Source organism: Pseudopipra pipra, chromosome 6, assembly GCF_036250125.1.
Source record: "Pseudopipra pipra isolate bDixPip1 chromosome 6, bDixPip1.hap1, whole genome shotgun sequence".
NCBI lineage: Eukaryota > Metazoa > Chordata > Aves > Passeriformes > Pipridae > Pseudopipra > Pseudopipra pipra.
The window spans coordinates 23,134,529-23,155,921 of record NC_087554.1 but is presented as its reverse complement, the minus strand read 5'-3'; the positions used below and the strand labels follow the sequence as shown (position 1 = coordinate 23,155,921).

The 21,393-nt window shown below is 39.8% G+C and overlaps 1 protein-coding gene across 3 annotated transcripts; it reads right to left on the bottom strand.

Annotated features, from left to right (window-relative positions):
• Window positions 1-637: 637 nt before the first annotated feature.
• Window positions 638-20,436, bottom strand: ALKBH3 (alkB homolog 3, alpha-ketoglutarate dependent dioxygenase). Of its 3 annotated transcripts, none has more exons than XM_064657803.1 (9): window positions 20,304-20,411; window positions 18,853-18,965; window positions 17,638-17,672; window positions 16,637-16,684; window positions 14,913-15,055; window positions 13,675-13,763; window positions 10,545-10,754; window positions 2,117-2,215; window positions 638-1,581 (listed from the first exon to the last, which is right to left on the bottom strand). In XM_064657803.1, exons 1-9 carry the CDS (start codon window positions 20,371-20,373, stop codon window positions 1,489-1,491), a joined length of 900 nt encoding a protein of 299 aa, XP_064513873.1. In that variant the 5' UTR covers window positions 20,374-20,411; the 3' UTR covers window positions 638-1,488. The 3 variants fall into 3 exon arrangements, 2 of the variants coding, with proteins under 2 accessions (XP_064513873.1, XP_064513874.1); XM_064657804.1 differs by having other exon boundaries at window positions 14,952-15,055; window positions 20,304-20,410; XR_010431247.1 differs by lacking the exon at window positions 638-1,581 and adding an exon at window positions 9,637-9,826 and having other exon boundaries at window positions 2,128-2,215; window positions 20,304-20,436.
• Window positions 20,437-21,393: the final 957 nt, after the last annotated feature.

Genomic DNA, 21,393 nt, shown 5'->3' with positions numbered 1-21,393 from the left:
GACTGTTCTCATCAAGTAAGAATTTAAACCACAGCTAAAAAAAGACAGATATTTTATAAACACCAGCTTATTCTTACCCTAAAGAGGTACATTAACTTGCTTAACAAAGCTAACGTTACAAGGCGTGGAGTATTTACCTGTGCTTAGATCCTACTTCAGGCACAGTGAAGACAGACCAAACCTATGTTTTAATCCTGTACGGTGGATACCATCTCTCTGCAGTGAGAACTTAATCATGTAGGCAGTACACCTGACTTAACATCCAGACTGCAGTCACCAGCTCACTGCTTCCCACCGCCAGGTGAGTTGTACCTGATGCAGGCAAACTTGAAGAATTCCATCAAGTCAACCTAGAATCAGGCCTGAGGTGCTGACTGCTGATCTGTAACAGCAGAGGTTCAAGAGATAACCCTCCAAGTAATATTTTTTAATGCAACATGCATTGACCTAGGAGCAGTAGCACCAGTGTGAGTATTGTGCCTGGTGCTACTACGCTCTATTTAGTGTAGATTTGCAATAATTTAGTTCCAAATATTTGGACCAATTCTTCTGGTATCAAATCTGGCAGCACAAGCCTAATTTTTAGAGGTGATGACATTTTCTCTCCCACCTGAAATCAATGGAAGCCACAACTCAGTCATGCTAAAAACAAAAAATAAACCAAGAATTTATTAGCAAATTCTGCAAGTAATATTTTTCCCATCTCTTTGTGTCTATTTTCCCACCTGAGACACAGAGGTAACAGTTTTAAGCCAGCAGGGATGGAGGACTGCTAATACTCAAGCCATGGGCAGCTCCAACCTGAGTGATAAGGCTCATGGCCAAGGTCTCTCTGTCACTTGCCTTTGCTTTGTTTTCTCTAAATGGATAAACAGGATAAAGTCTGACCACAGAGTGCGTGGCAGAAAAGAGCCTTGGCCCTCTGTTCTAGGAGACATTGGTATAATTCAAGTAGCTGTTTAAATTATGAAACTGCTTAATTGGAAAAGACTCTGCAACCTAAACAGCAATGCACTGCCTCTTGACGAAATGACTAATACTTTGAGAACATCACCAAGTGCAGCTTTATCATTGCTATACACACACAGAGATGGCTTTACATCAAAGAAACCCATCTTGTCATTACCTCAAAGATCACTTCTTAAGGGTAAAGGAGAGTCAAGACAAGAGGCAAAACTATCTGCTCACTGAATCTTTCTGCTCCAGATGGGACCTCTCAAATTTTTCACATGCTTTGTGTTCTTTTAAGAACAATCATTGTTGTTTCACAAACTTAAAGCCTGTAATTCAATACTATGTAACAGCATATAATTTCTGTCCATGTAACACAGGCAACTTTTTGATTGCCAAAGATCTTCATAATAGCGACTCTTTTCCTCATCATGTATTTCATGGAACGCTGTTCCTGTAAGGCTTCTTTTAAATCTGTGGCAATCTGAGGGTCTGGATCTGCTGTGGATGTACACCCAACGATGTCCAAGTGCCTCTTCACTCCCAAACTCCATCAGATTCTGGATAAATGATCCTAAAGGTCAAGTTTATCCGTGCATCTCTAGAATGATATTCCTTAGGCACTCGATGCTGTAAGTGGCATTAGGGAAAAAAAAAAAACCAAGAAAAAAAAAAGCATGACCTTGTGCATTTAAAATACCGGTAATCAAACAATGAATAAAACCTTCATTTCCTGTGATGGTTTTTTATTCACATTTCTAAACATTTAGGTAAGGCAAAAAAATCAGGTTCTGACTGCTCAGAGCCTCTGAAAACAAAAGGTCTTTGTATATTACTGTAGACTTCTTAAATTAAGCTACAACACTTTGATATCCCATCTTCCTATATTGATTTTGCTCTTTCCACTGCAGGCTGCAACCTTCATTACTGAACTTTAATGCTGGAAAATCTGAGTTGATTCCTATTGCATCACTTAGCACTTGAAAGAAAACCCTTTGTTTCTTTGGCTACTTTCAAATTCTGAGGCAGAAAGCAGTACTGATGCCCTGGAAAACAACTGTGTCACTGGAAGCAGAATGTCCCATAACTTTATGGGAGTGTCCTGGGCATATTTGAAAAACTGCACTGCAAGTAAACCACACAAACAGCATCAGGGAGTTCTTACCTGCCAATCCGCCTGGGTAGCTCCTTCCATCATCAAGAGAGTCCCGTGATCAAGGGGGATTTTTAGTCTTTCTACATAAGTATAGTCTCCATTCTCTTCCTAAAAAGAAACATTAGACACTGAAGAAGCGGGTACGTGCATTTGGTAGAAAACCAGTCCTCTACAGCAGAGTTTAAAAAGCTGTAAGGGGGGAGGAGGAAGCTCTTATAAGATCAAGAAGTCTAACTAAACATTTCTGTATCTGTATTTCATACAAAGTCCAGTAGTCAAGCATTTTAATGACGAAAGAAGCCATTGTATCTCACTGCCTGTACAATACAGGTAAAGTTCAACAAGTTCCTACATTTAGTGCAGAATTCTCAGAAAGGCTGAGAACCTTTTGGAAACATCCACTCTTAAAATAAACAGTTCAGTGTGGAGACATTCTGCAAAAGCCACCCTGATTCCAACAGTTAACTACTTCATCAAAAATACACATCTTCCTGATATTCTAGATTTGCCTTGGTTTGGACGTTACATGCTGGTATTGTATTAGCTGCTGGATGAAGAGCTTTTCCTATCTAAAAAAATAAATAAATCTCCTTTTCCTGCAGTACCTTGTAAAACAAGTGGTCTCAAACTGTATCATCAATAAACCAAACAGACAGCTAAAATAGAAGGAAAATAATTTGCAACCTTTTGGTATGTCTTTAGATTATATACAACTTTTTTAAAGCTCAAATATAGCAACTGGACACAGTAACACCACAGTATTAGTCTTGCATATGCCACATCAATGGGAATAGCAACTCTCTATTCCTTTGCACTATCCCTTCCAATTTTAAATCAGACTAATACACTGCTAAGTCAAATTGATCAAGGAAGTCTATTATGAGCACACAGTTCTTTTTTTGTCAATCATGACAGTAAATAAAATCATGAAATCATACTATGCATGACATTAAGTATCTTCCAGAACACCACATGGGCAGGTATTATAATGCTCTATGTAATCCTTTAATATTTTCTCATTTTAGCCTTCAATAGCTGCAGAAAGAAATGCTACAAACCTTGAACAACTTCCATTTAACATCTGGTCTACTTAATGTTGCCACTTTGATTACTTCATTAATATTGAAATCTGAATAGGAAAACCAGGATGCCCCCCAAATACAGATTGGCAGTATGTATTTTATCTTTTATAGATCTCTATTGCTAACTTAGGAAGCTGTCTAGGAAAAAATAGAAAGCAACTCTCTGAAATGAGGAATTCAGGGAAGTTTCAGATATGAAATCATCTGCAAAATACAGGGATTATTTTAGAGAGAGGAGGAGTTGGAGAAATATTTTAATTAGCATTGAAAGGAAAGGGACTTGATATATTTTAAGTTACAGAAAGCCGTAGATAGCTTGAAAGTGTAAAGTGGATAATAAGTGTCCTTCACTGAAAAATAAAGAGCATGACAGGTTCTCAGTCTCTACACTCTACAAGTACTTTTTCAGAATATACTGCATATAGCAAACAGATAGCCTGAGTATGTACTTGCTATTGCACCACTGCCTCTAGAAGCACCTCTAGTCTGCCAGTGATTGATTAAGCTCACTAAACCTCTGGAATCTAGTTTTTTTTTCCAAAGAGATCACCAAATCAATTATTTGTTCTTGAAAAAAAGAAAGGCAGAAATACACAATTACTACGAAGAGATGAGAAAAAATAATAAGGCCAGGTCTGAGCTGCTAAAGCATGAGTGTTCCTGTAAAAGACAACACATCTTAGACAGCTGCACAACAAATGCTTCAGATTTTTTAGTTTTTAATTAGTTAGGCAGTATTTTCTCTTCCTGTTTCTTATAATGGTTAGTGGACTCCTAAAATCATACTTGCTGAGTGTCTAGGAGAAGACAATGCTCAATTATTTCAGACTCAGCTGAAGGTAGCAATTACTCCAGACCACAAAGCCTGTTACCAACAGAGTAGCATTTGTCACAACTGTCATGTAAAATGAAATTGTACTTCTTGGGCAGAAGAGATGAGAGGTCACAACTTATGTCACTTGTAACAGAAACAGATCACAAAGGAACTTGAAACAGTATAGGACACCTGAGACTGGGAAAATGGAATTATCACAGTAAGATTTAAGGTTGAGGTACAGGTATATCTACCTCACACTGACAGAAGACCCACATTTCTGAAACAGAAACTAATGTTACAAGGTCTTCAGATTTCAGCCGCGTGTTGAATCACTCAGGAAAACTAATAGGACTCCGCACAAACCCAACAGTTAAAAGAAAACACTAATTGGTCATAAAAATGCAGACATAGTCTTTTGAGAACCATCAGAAAGACCCAACAGTTCTCATCCAACACATTTTAATGCTTTTACAAAGCTCACATTTTCAAAAATTTTAACTAAGTTCCTTGAAGCTTAACTGTGCAGTGCCATAACTTGATACAGGTTTGTCTTTTTAAAAGCTCAAAATAAGGAGGTAAAGTAACAATTACTGGGAAAATTATGTCCTAGACTAAAACAGAGTTTGATTTTCAGGAAAACAACTGGGAGTGTGTGCATTTATAAAAAAGATGCAGATAAGAAGGAAGACTGCAAATCTTCTAAAATGCCAAAGAGCTGGATTGGGATCAAATCAGCTCTCGACAATAAAAAGCATCACTTGATGTAATTGACTATTTATTTGCACCAGTGTCACTTTCTGCTCCCATCTGGGATCAGAAGTCCCAGTGTGACAGAACAAGGCTATTCAATACTGCTGGTGAAACTGCCAGCACTCACTGGCTGTCTACTCCGGACTTCTACATTCCTTGGGGATACCTAAGGGCCCAAGGCTGTGCCGGTGATTGATTAACCTCACTAAACCTCTGGAATCAAGGAGAGCTGAAGGCACTCAGAAACACTTGTAATACGTATTCTTTGCAAAGACAATGTAAAACATATTTTTAAGCTTCTAGAATTATTAGCCATTTATCTCATTCTATTAAAAGTAAGGTGTAATACCAAAAATATTTTCTTAACTTCAGTGAAAACAAGGAAAAAATTTCAAAAATAGGTATTATAAACATGACTGCTGATGAAAAGCAGAGAAATATCATTGCACGGCTATTTTCTATTTCAGAGGATTACATCATTCCACTTTGTGGATGGACAACAGTGGACTTATTTTTATCTCTTGCTCATCTTGATTAAAAAGGAATTCTGCTAAGATAAATGATTTAGGAGAAAACATCCTTTTGGCTTAGAAAAGTCACTATGTAAAAGCAACAGTTACCTTCTGTTTTAAATGGGGCATCTCTGAGCTTTGTTTTACTTAGAAAAAGAGATTTTTATGTCAATTAGTTTTGATAAGCTAGTGAACAATAAGTTTTTACCTTCTTACATGTCATTACTAACAGTGTCAACCAAAGCTCATTTAAGAGCTTTTATCCCTAGAGCTGATGACATACAGAAAACTCAGTTGAGTTTCAGAGGTCAAGAAGTTTATGAAGGAAATTTATTTTTGACATCTAAGCCAGAAAAGATTTTCTGGTAACAAACATCTAAAGGAGTGCATCAGGTAACTTATAAATTCACTTTGTAACTCTGTATGTGTATGACAAAACCAACTGCTTACAAGAACAGGAATAGTAAAGCAACTGTTCTGGTTTTTAGTACACTAGAATTTTCATAATCTTGAGTTCCACATAATACAATCAAGCTTTACACTGTCCAAGTACAGTAACTACTGTAACTACAGTTAATAAGTGAGGAAAGCTCAGTGTGATTTGATGTGAAGCTGTGAATACAAAATCTGTAAGTACTCCTGGATTCCATCAAGGTTGTTTTCTTAAAATGGTATCAAAATAAAAAAGAGAAAAGATCTAGTATAAATCTATACACATCACCCAAGTTTGTTTCTTATGTCTCAGGAAAGTTTACTGCTATAGTAGTAGGAAATGGGTTCTGGATAGTGTGAAAGCTTCTTCTATTATAAGGAAAAGCAAACAGAAACACCCTGCAGAAAAAAGTATAAATAATAATGCAGTTATACAGGCAAATGATGCAAAATAATTTTCAATGGCTAAAGTTAGCATGGAGAACGCTGGCTTCTAGTTCTTCTGCTTCACCTATTTACCTATTACCAAGAGAATTATCCTTACAAAACTTAAAGATCTCCTATTTTTCAGACTTCATCTTGCTTGTATCCCTCTTTTCCAGTTTACTCCTCTGCCACCAGCTGTGTAAACACTCTCCTTCACAACAAAGTAGTCTCATCTATCAGTACTTCTGCATTTTTACCAGTTTATTCTCTCTATCTCTGACAAAATCCTCACTGTGGTTCTCTTCTTTATGTGTTTAGTAATAATGAATATCAGTTATATTGCCCTTTCCTCACATAATACACCTGCCTGCCTCCACAGGCCTATCCTTAAACTCCCTTGGTCTTTCTGCAGCTGACCTAGCAGACTGCAAGTGAGATAGCTCTAAAGCACTCCCATCTTCCTCTCTGCTTGTCTATAGCTTCTCAAGTCCTGCCAACACTGGTGGACAATACCTCCTCCTCCTCTGCAGTCAGGCTGTCTGCAAGCCTCCTTCATGCCAATGTAAAAGTTCAATTCTCCTCATCCTGATCTGAATCTTTCTACTGTGCTCCACATAGTCCCACATTCATCTTCAATTAGGCCTGTCAGGCCTGTTTCCAAAAGTACTAGGTGATCTTTACCTGCTGCTAGAACAGCTACTCAAGGACAGAAAAAAAAGATTGTACTTCAGTGATTCATTTGAAGGACAGACCTATATGAAGGCTGATCTTAGAACACCATGAACATCCTGCTATTATCTAACACACACGTGAAGCTCCCTCTCTTTCCAGCACCCATCAGTTTCCTTGGTTACAGATGGAAAAAGAGCAAGCTGGCAGCTGGCATTCTAACTCCTTCCACAGTTCACACAGCAGTTCGCTGGGCAACGGCACCCAGATGGTCCTTATGGCACCCAGACCTCTGCCACAGAGCACCTCCCAGTGGAATGTGGGAGCTTAATGGGACTTTAAGTACCACCCTTCACTGCTGAACTAACATTTCACACTCAGCTTCCAGGAGGACCTAATCAGATAGCCTGGCATGATCTCAGAGTTGAGCAATGACAACAGGAAAAATGGTAGTGAGGCTCTACTGGAAAGACCCATCTAAGAGAGTGGAATCAATTTCTCTCGAGCAGGAGGACGAAGTCATGTACAAGTGGGACTGAGGGCTTGAGGCTGTGTGGAGAATGGGAGCAGGTCACAGTGCTGCAGTGGTGACACACTGTAGACAAGCATGAGAGGACTTGTTGACTAAACCAGTAGCTGTGTGTGAACTGTGCATGAATCACAGCTCTAAAGCAAAGCATTTGTCTCCTAGTTTCGGTGTAGGCAGGAGCTACAACAAGAAAGCAAGAGGAAAGTAAAAGTAATTTACTGGAACTAGAAGAAACCAGACCACTGTGGACTTTGAACTATCAAGTAGGCATTCAGAAAAACCTAGAAACCATTTAAAGTAAAGGAAAAATATCAGCTACAACCACATAACTGGTCCAAAGAAACAGAAAAGGCCATATTTAGAAGAATGAATGCTTAAAACAAAAAATCCCAGCAGGAAAAATAAAACAGTTTCTGACACCATGTTAATTCCCATGAAAAGTATCCTTATTCCAGGGGGGAATTTACACCTGAAATGTATTTTTAGCTTTTTTTACATGCACTGAGCTGAAAACCCAGTAAGAATTATTATGCTTGTTTAAGCAGATTCAATAGGCTATGCATGTCTCTACACTCCTTCACCCTCTATTATATGACGAACACTTACTCATCCAGTACAGTACTCATCAAAAAAGAAAAACAGGACTGAACCTTTCCTTCCCCTCACTCTAGAACAATTTTCAGGAAAAGAAAATACCACTTGCACCTCAGTAACTTTTTTTGTTGTTTAATTTTTGCCAAGGAAAATAAGATTTCATTGTGCGACTGTTTCAGAGTGGCTTATGTAAATGCTACCAAATCACTACCAGACAAATGTTGAAATTCACACAAACATGCACAAAAGAAACAACTCACCAACACTACTGGTTGTCTTTTCAGCTAGAGAAATGGGATTTTATTCACTAGTAAGTTAATCACATTTCAAGATATAATCTGGAAAATATTTGTAGAGATACCAACACGAAGTGAAGTCTCTGTAGGCTCTTATCTAGTACTCTTCAGTAGCCCTTCAAGATGTGACCTCACCTGTGGTACATACTGTTTTGTAACAGTACATGATTCCATGCAGGCAACTAGTATGTTCATTACACCTTTCAATTCAAAATACTTAAAAGGATCTACAAGAACAGAGGGAAATAAAGGCCTTTGAAATCCTAGAATCTGAAATAGTAGAATGTTGGCCTTCAAAGAAGCTTAATTATGGGAGGAAAAGTATTTACTTTCTCTTTCCCTCCTCAATGAAGGCTAACTCTGGAAAACTCAATGTACTGATACTGGCAGATTACAAACCAGGGAGAGCCTGAGTGTCTGTGATGACTGCCAATCTGAACTCCTTTTCCCTAGACTACATTGCTCTTCCTATATCTTGCTTTTGAACAAAGTAATGTTCAAACTTCAAATATCTACAATCAGCTTTAACTTTCTCTTAATGAAAGAGAGAATGCTACAGTACAATAGAGTATGAAAATTACTTATTTGGTGGTACAGCCTGAAACATTGTAATTTCCATTAAAGCCTCTTGAAACTCCCACTTGGCAAAGCATGTGGTGTCACAGGATGCTCTCAGAAAACTGCAGGCTTTGAGAATGTGCAAAGAATACGTAATGTGTGCCATGTAATTATTAAGCATGAGTTCCCTTAGACACAGGATGTACTTAATAGCAACTTATTTGAAGATCACTACACATGGGGATTCTACCTCAGAAACAGGCATGTTGCACTTGCAAAAGGAATACACTTCACAGATAGCAAGATTCAGCTAGTCAGAAATATCCTGTCAAAGGTGCTGAAGAAAAATGAGGACAGCTTGAGGAATACATCTATCGAAAATCATCTGTGTCAGGAAGAAAAGGGAAGAGACTGTGCAGTACAGATCAAAGAAGGTGGCCAACTATGAATGGCACAGACTGAACTTCCCCCTTTGTTCATTGTGGGGTCTTTGCAGAAAATAGAAAAAAAAGACATCTTATTCAAGAACTCAGATTGATTTTTAAGAGGGAACCTGCAAAGTTTATACTGAAATCTAAATGGCTTTTATTCTGATCCATTGATGGGGAACATGGGCACTTCTAGAAATTAATCCAAGCACTGTTTACAGTTTCCTAGAAGAATGAACTTTCCAGTTGACATTTTGTCATCAACACAGAATCAAGGATACTTACTCATGGTATGCCCACTGACATAATGCACTAGTTATGTAATCTCATACTCAGGAACCAATATTACACTCACTTCAAACAACAAAGAATTTACAAATTAGAGAACTGGTGAAAACTACAAACTATTTATTTGTTTTGAGATTCAATTTCCGACCTTTGCTGTTCACGACTAGGTGACCCAATGACTCTTGATGGGGAGATTTCAGTATGTCAGCACAGTTTTCCAGTAGGCTGATAATCATCACCTCTGCTTTCTGTATTACTTATTCATAATAAATAGGAACATAAGCAGACAGCAAACTTCTTCCCGAAGTTCTCAAAGACTACACAAGCAGAAAATACATCTGAAAAGGACATCCTAAAATAAGTTAAAATCCTTTGCTTGGATAAATACAAACTGCCAAGTTTAAGTTGGCTTGTAAACACAGCATTCCAAAGTACAGCATTTTATCTAGAAAAAGTATTCACTACTGAATCACAAACTATCTCCTGAAATGACATTCCATGCATGCCTCCTTATCAAAGTAAAGGATCTCTGTTTAGTCTGTGAAGTATGATGCAACAGTTTCCATGGTATTTGATGGAAAAGAAATGAGCTTCTTCCCTTTGTTCACTGTCCCTCAATCTGAACGCACGCATCAAAACACAAACATTGTTAAAGAGCAGTCAGAACTACTCTTCATCCCACATTATGCTTTACATAACGTTGGCCTGAGTTTAAGAAAATGGTACCAACTCTTTGACTCACTTGCACAGAATAAGTTGACTTTCAGCATCAGTGATCTCATTTTAAGTACCGGGAAACACCCTTATTCAGGCAGAAAGGTGCCCAGGTCACAGTTTCACTACAGCACACTATTAGAGTGGTCCTATCCCCATCCTCAGGATTTCAAGTTCCACGCCATGCATTTCTTGATCCATACGTTTATTCCACAGAACTTTACAAGTTCTGCTTTCATTATTAACTGTGAAAAACTTTTGTAATTAAGTTCTCTAAACAGGGTGCAAATAATAAACATATTAGTAGCTGTAAGACTGTCTAAGCGTGATATAAACACTCACGGGGGAAGGTTTCTTCCTCATCTCAAAGGTCCGAGTAGCACCAAAGCTGAGTGAGGCAATGGTGGGGTTTTTTCCCAGCGACGGTTCATCATCACTGTGCCAGTCCACACTATCCTTCTCATTTCGGTAGAGGTTGCAGAGAAGAGAGTTGAAGGTGTAGCCAGTGAACTCTTCAATGCGCTCCTTCAGCACGGTCAGCAGAGGATGCCACTGCAGTCAGTGCAGAGGGGAAGGGTAAATGCAATGAAAGCAGGCCAGCGGCAGGTAACACAACACACAGGGTGAAAACTACTAAGGAACAAAATATACTGCACTTGAATCACAATAAACTTAAAATCAAACAAATGACTCACCACAATTCTGATTATATTTTTAGCAAAGCGGAGGAACGGGCTTTCTGTGAAATATGCATACGTTACCCATCTCTCAATACCAAATCATCTCTTGAAACAGTGAAGCCAGGCTGCCTTTCACACTAATGCAGGCAATCAGGGACTAAATGATATGCTCTCAATTGCCTGCAGCTGTTGACAGAGAACAAGAGGAGGCAGTTGGCCTAATGTGGCCCCCTGTCCCCGCTCTGTCAGCACAGCTTGTTGAGCTCAACTCATCACCTCCTGGGGTTTTGACTCCAACATTGTAACCTTCCAGTGGGTCACAAAACCAATGTGACTGGCTGGAATTTCATCCTTCCCTTTGCTAACATCTTGCTGACTCCACAGCCCAGGGCAGCTCTGCACATACCATTATAACTCAGTCCAATTATTTAATGTTATAAACCTACACCATGTCTTTCATCTGTCAGAATGCTTTTAAGAACTACACAAGTATATAAAGGAAAAAAAACCCAAAGTAATGTAGGCCAGAATTTTTGCCCATTATATAAGCAGAAACAGAGATCAAGAGAGGATAGGAAATTGATTCCAAATCTCCCAGTGCATCACTGGCAAAAGAAGCAACAGACAGCAGGAACTATTTTCTAGTATCCACCCCTAATAATCAAGGCTGCACTTCCTTCTTTCCAAGCTTACCCATATTTAAGGTGTTTTTAACTTACTGGTCACACTGCAGGAGCCGCAACATACCATCTTTCTCTACTGGAGTATTTCTAACTAAGTCACTCCTTCAAGTATTAAGCATCATGTGAATAATTAATCATATATAAACATAGCTTGCAGCTATGGGAAATGTAGGGAAATCAGTAATACCACCTGAAAAGGAGTTTTCTTGCAATTGGGTTGCCTGAATGTGCATAAGAGTACAACAGGAATTACTGAAAGCATTTTTCAGTGACCAACTAGGACCAGATTTCTTCAATTCCTATCACAGAAGTATGTATTACTAAAAATGTTACCATATAGTGAATTTCATACTGGAAACCCCAGTAAAAACCTGCTGCAGTGGAAGTAATTTTGTTGAAAGATTACTGTGTCACCAACTATATTACTGCTTACAAAGAAACATTTTCTAATACCAAAATTCATTTAGGCATGAGCACTGGATTATATCTAGCGATGCCATAATCACACCAACTCTTACCAAACAAAAAAAGGAGGCACACAAAGCTAATTACTCCTACAGATCAAGTGTTTAAGGCAGTAATTGGTTTTGGCCAAGCTGTGCACTAAATTACATTACACTCAAGACACTTTTGTGATAGAAACCCTTTTCTACTGAGAAGGACTGTGCTTTTTATACCAGCTTCTTCTAGCTTCAGGTACTGCCATATACAAAGCCAAGTGAAATGTCAGTGTCCACGTGCAGTCTACCCATGTATCTATCTGCCTGTGGACAGCTAGGGAAGGACTGGCTCCCAGCTATGCAAGTTTCCCAGTGCACCTAACTTTCTGTTTGAGTTTCTTTCTCTTGGTAAACAGATAAATTATTCAGGGCTAAAAGACAGAATCAGCATGTGTGACCAATTTAGGCCTTAGATGAGAAAAACAAGCCAGTGGTCCAATGAGTGCTAAGTCTGATCTTTATGCGAACTGAGATGAAACTGTGAATTCAGGGTATATGGGCTCTATCCAACCTCTGAGCAGCAACGGCTTCCACACCAGGCAGTTCTGAACTGGATTTAAGTCATTAGTATACAACAGAATGATTTTGTGGGGGCAGTTCCAATCCCTAAAGCCACTCAGCTTCCAGAAAAGTCCATTTAAACTAGTATTTCACAAATGAGTACCAAAAAAAATGCCTATTTTCCCACCACAAGATGCATAGGTTATAATTTTTAACTACAGTATTTTTGAGACTACAAAATCTTCACAATTCATCATGTTAAATAACGTCTTTCCAACTTTTCCCAAAGTGAGCTCTGCTAGGAGATACCCTGCTTTGGCAGAAGTTCTGGGACTTGGGACACTTTTCTCTCATGCTACGTGACACCTGATTTATGGTTCAGAACACTGTAGCCTAATGCCATGGAAATTTCAAACAAAGCAATACCAGCAGACAGGCTGATGGGACAACAGGCTGGAAGACAGAGAGACAGAGGAAGAGAAGGAGAGAGAGAGAGAGAGGAAGAGTGCACAAGCAGGAACAAAACATCACTGTGTCACTCAGAAGGCTTTTAACTCTTCCAAAACAGCGTGGGAAATTACCTCATACAATCTGGAGCGCTGAGCAGACTGGTTGCATGTGTGAATTTCATAGCATCCACACAGGAATCAAAATATGTCCAAATTCTCATTTAAGCAGTACTGAGTCTAAGTGTTTCTGAAAGTAACCATTTCAGTAATTGATATTATTGTATCTTTACAACAAAAAACTCAGTATGACTGTGTACACTACAACCTCCCATATAAAGATGCTTGGAGTAAGTCACACAGAGCCATTCAGAGTTCCATCCAAAGCTAGAGTGACCCAAAAGCAGACCTTTAAACTCTAGAGTGATAGCTTTCTTTTGGCAACATTTAGCAAGTAAATCGCGCTCCTCTCAGGCAAACCACTCATAAAGTTTATTTTATAAAACTGTCCACAATCCAGCAGAATCTGTTGCTGATCACAAATGAAAAGTCAACAGATACTCTACGTATGAGTAAAGGATAGAGGGAATTTTTGTTACTTGATCTCTGCAAAGGATTTCTATGTAGGCAATAATATAAGGAAACTGTAGACATATACATACGTTTGGATTTGGCTGCATTGTTATCCTGGAGTAGGTGTAAGGAAGTTCCCCATACCAGGATGTAAGCCGTGGTTCCTCAAAAGATACTTCTGAGAAAAAGAAAAACAGGAAGACTTTCTCAGTTGCTTTATCAAAGGGTTTGAAAATGGAAAGATGATGCAATTCTGCCAAGAAACTTGATCAAAAAGAGACTGTCCACTCGCCTAAAATTAAAAAGCAGCCCTTTAAAATCCTCAGCTTTACAGAATGAACTCATATGAAGGAATGAGATTATTCGAAATCAGGCCTGTCTCTGCAGGAGGAACTATCCTGCCAGAATCTTGAAACCATATCCATTTTCTTGCCCCTATGCCAGACAGGGCAAGGACTGGATGAGTTAAAGATGACAAAATGAAACTGAGATTTTATTTATAATTCTGGCTTGGTTTACATTCTCCTGGTTCCAGTGCCCAATATGAAGGCATAACTTGCAAGATGCAGAGGGATCCACTGGAAAGAGTGAAGTGGAAAGCACAGTAGCATCAATGGGACATTACAGAAGCATAATGTAGCAAGGTTGGACACAAGTAATATTTTGCCAAATGCATGCCTGCTCTGTGGTGTAACATAAGGATAAAGTTAAAAATACTTTCAACTTCTGAAAAGACTATCTTGGTAATTATTTCTCATGCTTGACAGATAACATTCTCCATTATACTGTACCTTTATTGCAAGCCAAGAAATACACATGCCGAAGACATTTTCCAGTCTTGTTACTCTGATACATTATCTTACATCCGTTCCTGACTGAAATCAAAATTTAGCTAGAACAGGTGCCCCTTAGTGAACAAATCCAGAATAGCAGTCTCTTCTCTTACTGCATACCAGAACTAATAAGCAAAGACAAGGCAAAAAGGAACATGCTCTGCTGGGATTTTAAGTGAAAGAGGCAAAAAATGTACCTCGCAACAGAAACGTCAAAGCATAGCTTTTACAGCATCACTGGGAGACTATATGAAGGGATGGTGATCAGAAATAATCTTAAGAAAAGAGTGAGAAAAGAAACTGGAGATGACAGGCAAGTTTAATTTGGAAAGATTTCATTTAATTGGCAATAGTAACAAGGTGATAGAGATTGAAAAATAAACAGCAGTACTCTTCAGATATGCACAGAAAACCTGCAAGGAAATCTGAAGGAGTGGTAATACAAAAAATAAAAACAATTACAAACAATGCACAGATTTTGTTATGGAATTGACCTTGGAATGACCTGAAAAGCTGGTCTACACACTCCTTACCCTGCCTGATGTGAGTTCGCTGACCCCAGGGTATGTCTTGGAGGAGTTGTTCAAACATCCAGTCTGCCTGTTCTGAGTCAATAAAGCCAGGAATTAAATGAATCCTAAGGACAAAAAAGATAAAGAAAAGATAGAAGGAATATACATTTCTATACCTGCTTTGGTAAAATGTTCTAATTTCCAGGATTCCCAAAGCAGTTAAAAACGGCTGTAATGCATCAGATCAAAAGTCAAAGTCCAGTATCCTGTTTCTGATCACAGTCAAAAGCAGGTGTGAAGGAGAGAACAGAAGAGCTCTTGGGAAGTCTTACCCTCACCAAACACGTGTAGTTGCTTTTCAAAACTTATAAAAACACAACACTACCAATATACCATGAATCCCAGAATCAGTAACGTACTGTGAGAAATGGCATCCTTTTGCTTCACATCTGATCAATCAAATAGCCCTGATTATGGTAATACAATCAACATAAGTAAATAATTGCCCTTTATTCACCATCTCCATGTCACTCAGAATTTGATAGCCCTTTATCCCTACTGCCATTCTATTCTCCTTTTCCAAGCACAAGAACCCTACAGTATTTAATCTCTCCTATTTTTTTATTTCTCTATGTACATTTGATATTTTGACTGTACTAACAGTCATTCAAGAACTACAGCCACTGTATTGGCTGCAAAGTAGGAATGCTGCTCACAGCAGTTTACTCTCACAAGTATTCCATGCTACAAAGATATCACAATAAGTGCCAAAGTAAAGATGCTAAAAAAAGATGCAAAATCTGATCATTAACTTTCAAGAAATATATATATTCCATCAGCATATTATGAAAACAAACACCAGAAAATGCAGAGTAACCCAACTGGTTGCGTATCTTGTCTCTTTCTAGCTCATCCAAGCTTTTACTTTTAAAAATGCTTTAAAAATTTATTTGCACCTTTAGAAGAAATTAAGATGAAGGCACTAAAATAATACAATAATAAGAAGACATTAATTGAAATAAATACACAAAAAATGCTATGTCCTTGGCATTTTTTCCACAATTAATAAAAAGGTATCAAATTCAGAAGAAAAGGATTAATACTGATACTGCATTTAAATCAGCAAGGTAAAGTAAAATGCATTTTAGTTAGCAAAATCACAGAACAAGTAGGCATTGTTTCGAAGTGCCCTCAAGCTGAAATAATTAAGGCATGGCATATAAGCAAAAGAGACAACCCTAAAGTTACCAAACCTGCCTGAAGTGAAATGCTTTTTTTAGATTAATTTAAAACAAGTCTAATTTACAGCTAAAAGTTTTTGGCAGCTCTTAACTGTACAACACAGACATCAGGCACTTGCTAATATAGGAATACCAACCCAAACTTCCAGCAGCAACTTATTCTGAATCATGAATCAAATGGACAAAGCCCCTTGTCCTTATTCCAGACAAGCACACCAGATGCAGTACTCACTAGATGTCAAGACATTTATTTTTCTTCTCTTCAGTGCTGCTCAGAACCACGTAAATCTCTGCTACCTGATACTTAAAGTAGCAGGTAGTTTCCAGAAGTACTCTAAACAGATGATACACAGGAAGGGCAGTGTGCAGCTGCTAGAGTCAGAATGCTCTGCAGAGACTGGGCTTCAGAAATCTGAGTATCACCACATCACTCTGCAAAAGCAAGTAACAATTTCAGCCACTTACCTAGAAATGCCAGTTGGTCCTTTGCTGAGCTCATACACACCAGGCTTGCTGAGGATGTAGAAAGGAAAAGAAACATCAGAAAGACAAACAACAAGAAACTATCTTAGACTGGGCAGCACAGACTAGAATTGCTGCAGGCCTGGACTAGGGAAATTTTTTCTTTAAAAAAGAAAAGAATATTAAAAAAGGGAAGCAATAATGTCCTGGAGATAGGGGTCAGAGTAAGGCAGCAAGGGGTGCTGCAGAAGCAAATGAGTTTGTGGGTACTTCCTGTCTTTTGTTTCACCAAGGGCTCAATACACAGTTTTAGGGCTCTAGAGATAAATAAAACAGGGATGTCACAGGGAACTTAAAGGAGACAACCACATAAGACTGTACTCAGATCACTATGTTTGCATTTATAGGCACCCTGAGTAAGAAAATTCCACCAAGATAGCCAAACTGAAGAATATTTAATCTTCATTATCTCAAACTTCACCATACACCACCACACTCGGTCACCCTTCATGCCAAAATTATCCTCAGAAGATCCCCAATTCAACACAAAAGGTAAGTGATCTACAAATATCCAGCTTCACTGTGACACTTACTATCAGCTACTTTTCCAAGCCTTCAAAGTAGTTGCTATACCAGCTATACTCCTGGTATATTCCAGAGTAAGTAATTTCCAGCATAGTTTACACAGGGACTGTTCCAGGAAAATGTACACTGCTAACCAAAGGAGACATAATGGCAGTTCTGTTGAACCAGAATGTCCAATTAATCGTTATTCCTGGCTTACACAGCTACACCAAAGCTATAAAAACCAGTTAACAGATTTGGACTCTCCTGATAATACACTCAGCTCAGGATAAAGGGTTGAAAGTCCACATTTTCTACTGAAATTTCTTCCAAAGGCATGGCAGTTGTGTGTGGAGAAGGAACTCTTTTCCAGCAGATTCCCACCAACCATAATGACAGAAAAACTGCAGGAGGGACAGTTAAGTCAGCAGTGTACTCACTCTATCACACCTGCCTCAGGAACTCTGCGCTCCACCTAAAAGGTAACAAGAGTGCACAATGAATATTAAATATCTAAGTACCTGGCACACTCTAGTCAAACGGAACTAAAGGTCTTCTCTAGTGACTCAGGATAGCCACACACTGATATGGCAGTGAGAAAACGTACCTCTGGACAATCCATGAGCAGTAACAACCCACCTGCTCCCTCCACGCCACAGAAACTCTCAAACGCAGCTACCATTGCAGGCTGGTTTTTAACAATCAACTGCCCCCTAAAGGACATTGATTTCTAAATTATTTAGATTATTATAATACTTGCTATTTATCAACTGCAACCAAGAAAATTCTTATCCTTACATTTATTAAAATATCCTTACACAAGTAAAAAATCTAGATTAACTTTAGGACAGATGAATGAACCCCAGGCCTCAGTCAGTGAGCAAAACACAAGAGAAGCCAAACATAGCAGGAGCTGATGCTGTAAAATTGTCTGAACAGCTGAGATAGCTGGTTTTTGTTAAAACAAAAGACAGAGTAGTTTAATCCAGCCTTGGCTATCATTTTGGTTGTCTCAGGGATTTATGCTTCTCTTCTCCGAGCTCAGAGTGCTGAGATGCATGGAGGTACTGCACTGCACCAGCAAGAGGATCAAAATATAGTACTATATAGATACCAGGGCTCTGTCACAGAGAAAGGAGAATCTTCCCAGACCATCTTCAATTCTTCCAAGCATTTGAAATAAGTCTAGCTTAGAAAGAAGTGTTCATGATTTATTTTTTTTTCCCAAGAAAGGAGCTGCCCTCTTTCTGCAAAGAGCACAATATTCTTCATCTGCTGATGGGACATTAAGTGTATAAAACGAATCCCATACTCTTTGCCTGCAACAAGACAGATATCCCAGCTGAGGAAAACAAAAAGAGCTCAATGCTTAGGACATTGCATCATTCTGAATATTTAGAACATATTCTTTCGGCTCTGTGAAAAAAAATGGTAGTGAACAGGTTAAATAGAGGAACAGTATTTTTTCTGTTTGCCATATATGGAAGACAGTTGCAAATTCTGCTTTGTAAAAGCCCAAAGTTCAGCTCAGCTGAGTTTTTAATTGTTTTTAAACAACAGACTACATTCTCAAATACTTTTTATCCTTTTTATAATTTTTATCATCTGCAGTCTAACCATGGATGAGATTCTGCTAGTTACTGTGTAATTTTTACCTCTGATGGCTTTTCAAAGACAAATTGCTTTTGAGTGTGAGGCTGATCTTTCCTCATCCATGCCAGTCTGGCATCCGCAGGGGCAAGGCTGCTCACCACAGGTGCCTTAGATGCTAAAGCAAAGACAGAAAAAAAAAGAAGGATCACTTGAAATAGAATATCATCATACAAAAAAATATAGTTAGGAAGAATTTACAGGATCATTCCTTGGAGTATTCTCCTCTGCTGGGCAGAGACTCCAGGAAACAGCCAAACTTACACTACTTAAGAGTTAAAACTGCACAGGAACTGAAATTTTTAAAACATATTCATTATCTATAGACAAACATGAAAGCATCATTTTATCAGAAAGGATGACATCTAGAACCTTTCAATTCTAAACCAAACACCTATGACATGCCAGCAGAAATTGTCCCATGCAGCCAAACTACTTCCCTCTGTATCTTTTTTTTTTTGGGGGGGGGGGAGGACAGAGAGAGAAATATTTTTATTAAAACAGGATTTTTAAATTAGGAAGTATGGAAGAGGAACTCAGGCGTACCACTTCATGTGTTCTATTTACACATGCAGACAGGCTTTAAAACAAGCCTGACACAAAGTCTTCATTCTGCATAATTCAAAAGATGGGAATATTTTTTTTAATTCCTTTAGGAATAGGTGGAATAAAATGCACCTGTGACACAAAATTTACAGGCCACAAGCACAAATCATAACAGTTGGCTACGTTTTTTCACGATTAAAAAAAAAAAATCAGCTTGCCTAGGATGCTCAGTCTGCAGAGATATGGGAGTTTTATGGGAACTGTAATCAGGTGAGTGGAACACAGTGTTTTGAGCACGTTCACAAAAACAAACCAGTCCCTCCTACAAGACTAGAAACCTACAAAGTGGTCTCCTGCCTCTGTATGGTTTGGTTTCAATGTTTGTTAAAAGAACTGTGTTGTTAACTCCAGCCCTTCCAAGTAGCTCTCTTTATTTTGCAATGTTTTCACCGTGAAAAGGTAAACGAAGACACACATTGTGTTTTACGAATAAAAAGTGACTATTGATTCTCACACCAGTCAGCTCCATCAAGTTCTATTCGCCTCATTCATCTCGCCGGGAGATGTGTACCGTGCACTCGCCTCAATGTGCACATTAGCAACACATCCATACCTTGCGTTCTGCACCCAAAACGGCCACACCTGCGGCATACATACAAGTTTTACTCAAAACCTGTGTTCGGACACCCGCAGTTCCGTTACCGAGGGGAGCGGGGTAAGCAGGGCCACCCCTCGGGGCCGCGCAGCCGGAGGCCGGTCCCGCCGCCCGGCGCTCGCCGCCGCGCCAAGGCCGGCACTTTTCTCCCCGCCGTCTGTAGGGAAGGGGAAGGCAGCCCCAGCGTTTCCCACAGGGCCGGGCCCGCCCGGGGCGCCGCACGGCGCTGGTGAGGCGGCTGTCCGGCCTCCTTACCTGCGGGCCGCCCCGGCGGGCCGCCGGCCCAGCCGCCCTGCACACGGGCCCGCAGCCGCCGCTCCGCCATCCCAGCCCGGCGCTCCGCCCGCCCCCGCCACAACCCGCCCCGGCGCTGCGCTCCCTTCCGCCGGCGGAGGGCCCCAGAGACCCGGCTGAGCCTGCGCCCGGGCCCCGCCGCCAGCCCTGTGCTCCGCCCTCCGGCCGCCGCACGCAGGGGCAGAGCTGAAGGGTTCCAGTCCCTGGGACGGCAGGAGCAGGCACCCAAGTCGCCTCCCACCCTGCTCCAGCTCTTGCGTTGCGCCGGTGACAAAAACACCCCTGGAAGCAGAAATGCAAGACGACAAGGCTGATACCAACAGAAATGCCCTCCTGTTTTCTGCCAGGTGCCCAGGATACTCCCAAGCACACGGGCAGCTATTGAGTACACACTACCTCAATCACTAAGGTGAACAGACATTCAAAATCGAGGTCAGGGCAATTTAGGTTAAACTTAAATTTTTACCTGAATTTTACTTAAAGTTAGCAATTCTCTGCTGCAGCTTAGAAAATAAAAGACCTGAGGAGAAGCATGAGAGTGGGAATCCAAACTGCAGCCTGCCCAACACAACAACACAGAGTGACCACAGGCTCCGAGAACCCCATTTACAGGGGCATCCCTCCATCTGTGCCAGTTGGATGTGCATACTATTCCCTGACGCACCTTTCCAAACACCTTCAATAGTTAGAAAATTGTTATTTGGAGATAATTATTTCTTATTAATATCTTAATTAACAGTTCAAACAAAATTTATTTCGTGTTCCAGTGATTTTAACATATCAGCACTGTTAAATCATAGAATACCCTGAGCTGGAAGGGACTCACAAGGATCATCTTAAGTCCAGCTCCTGGCTCTGCACAGGATAGCCCCAAAAATCACACTATGTGTTTGAGAATATTGTCCCAACACTTCTTAAATTCTGGAAGGCTTAGTGCCATGATCATTTCCATTGGGAGACCGTTCCAGTGCCTAACCACCCTCTGGTGACAAACTTGTTCCTAATATCCAACCTAAACCTCCCCTGACTCAGCTTCAGGCCATTCCCTCGG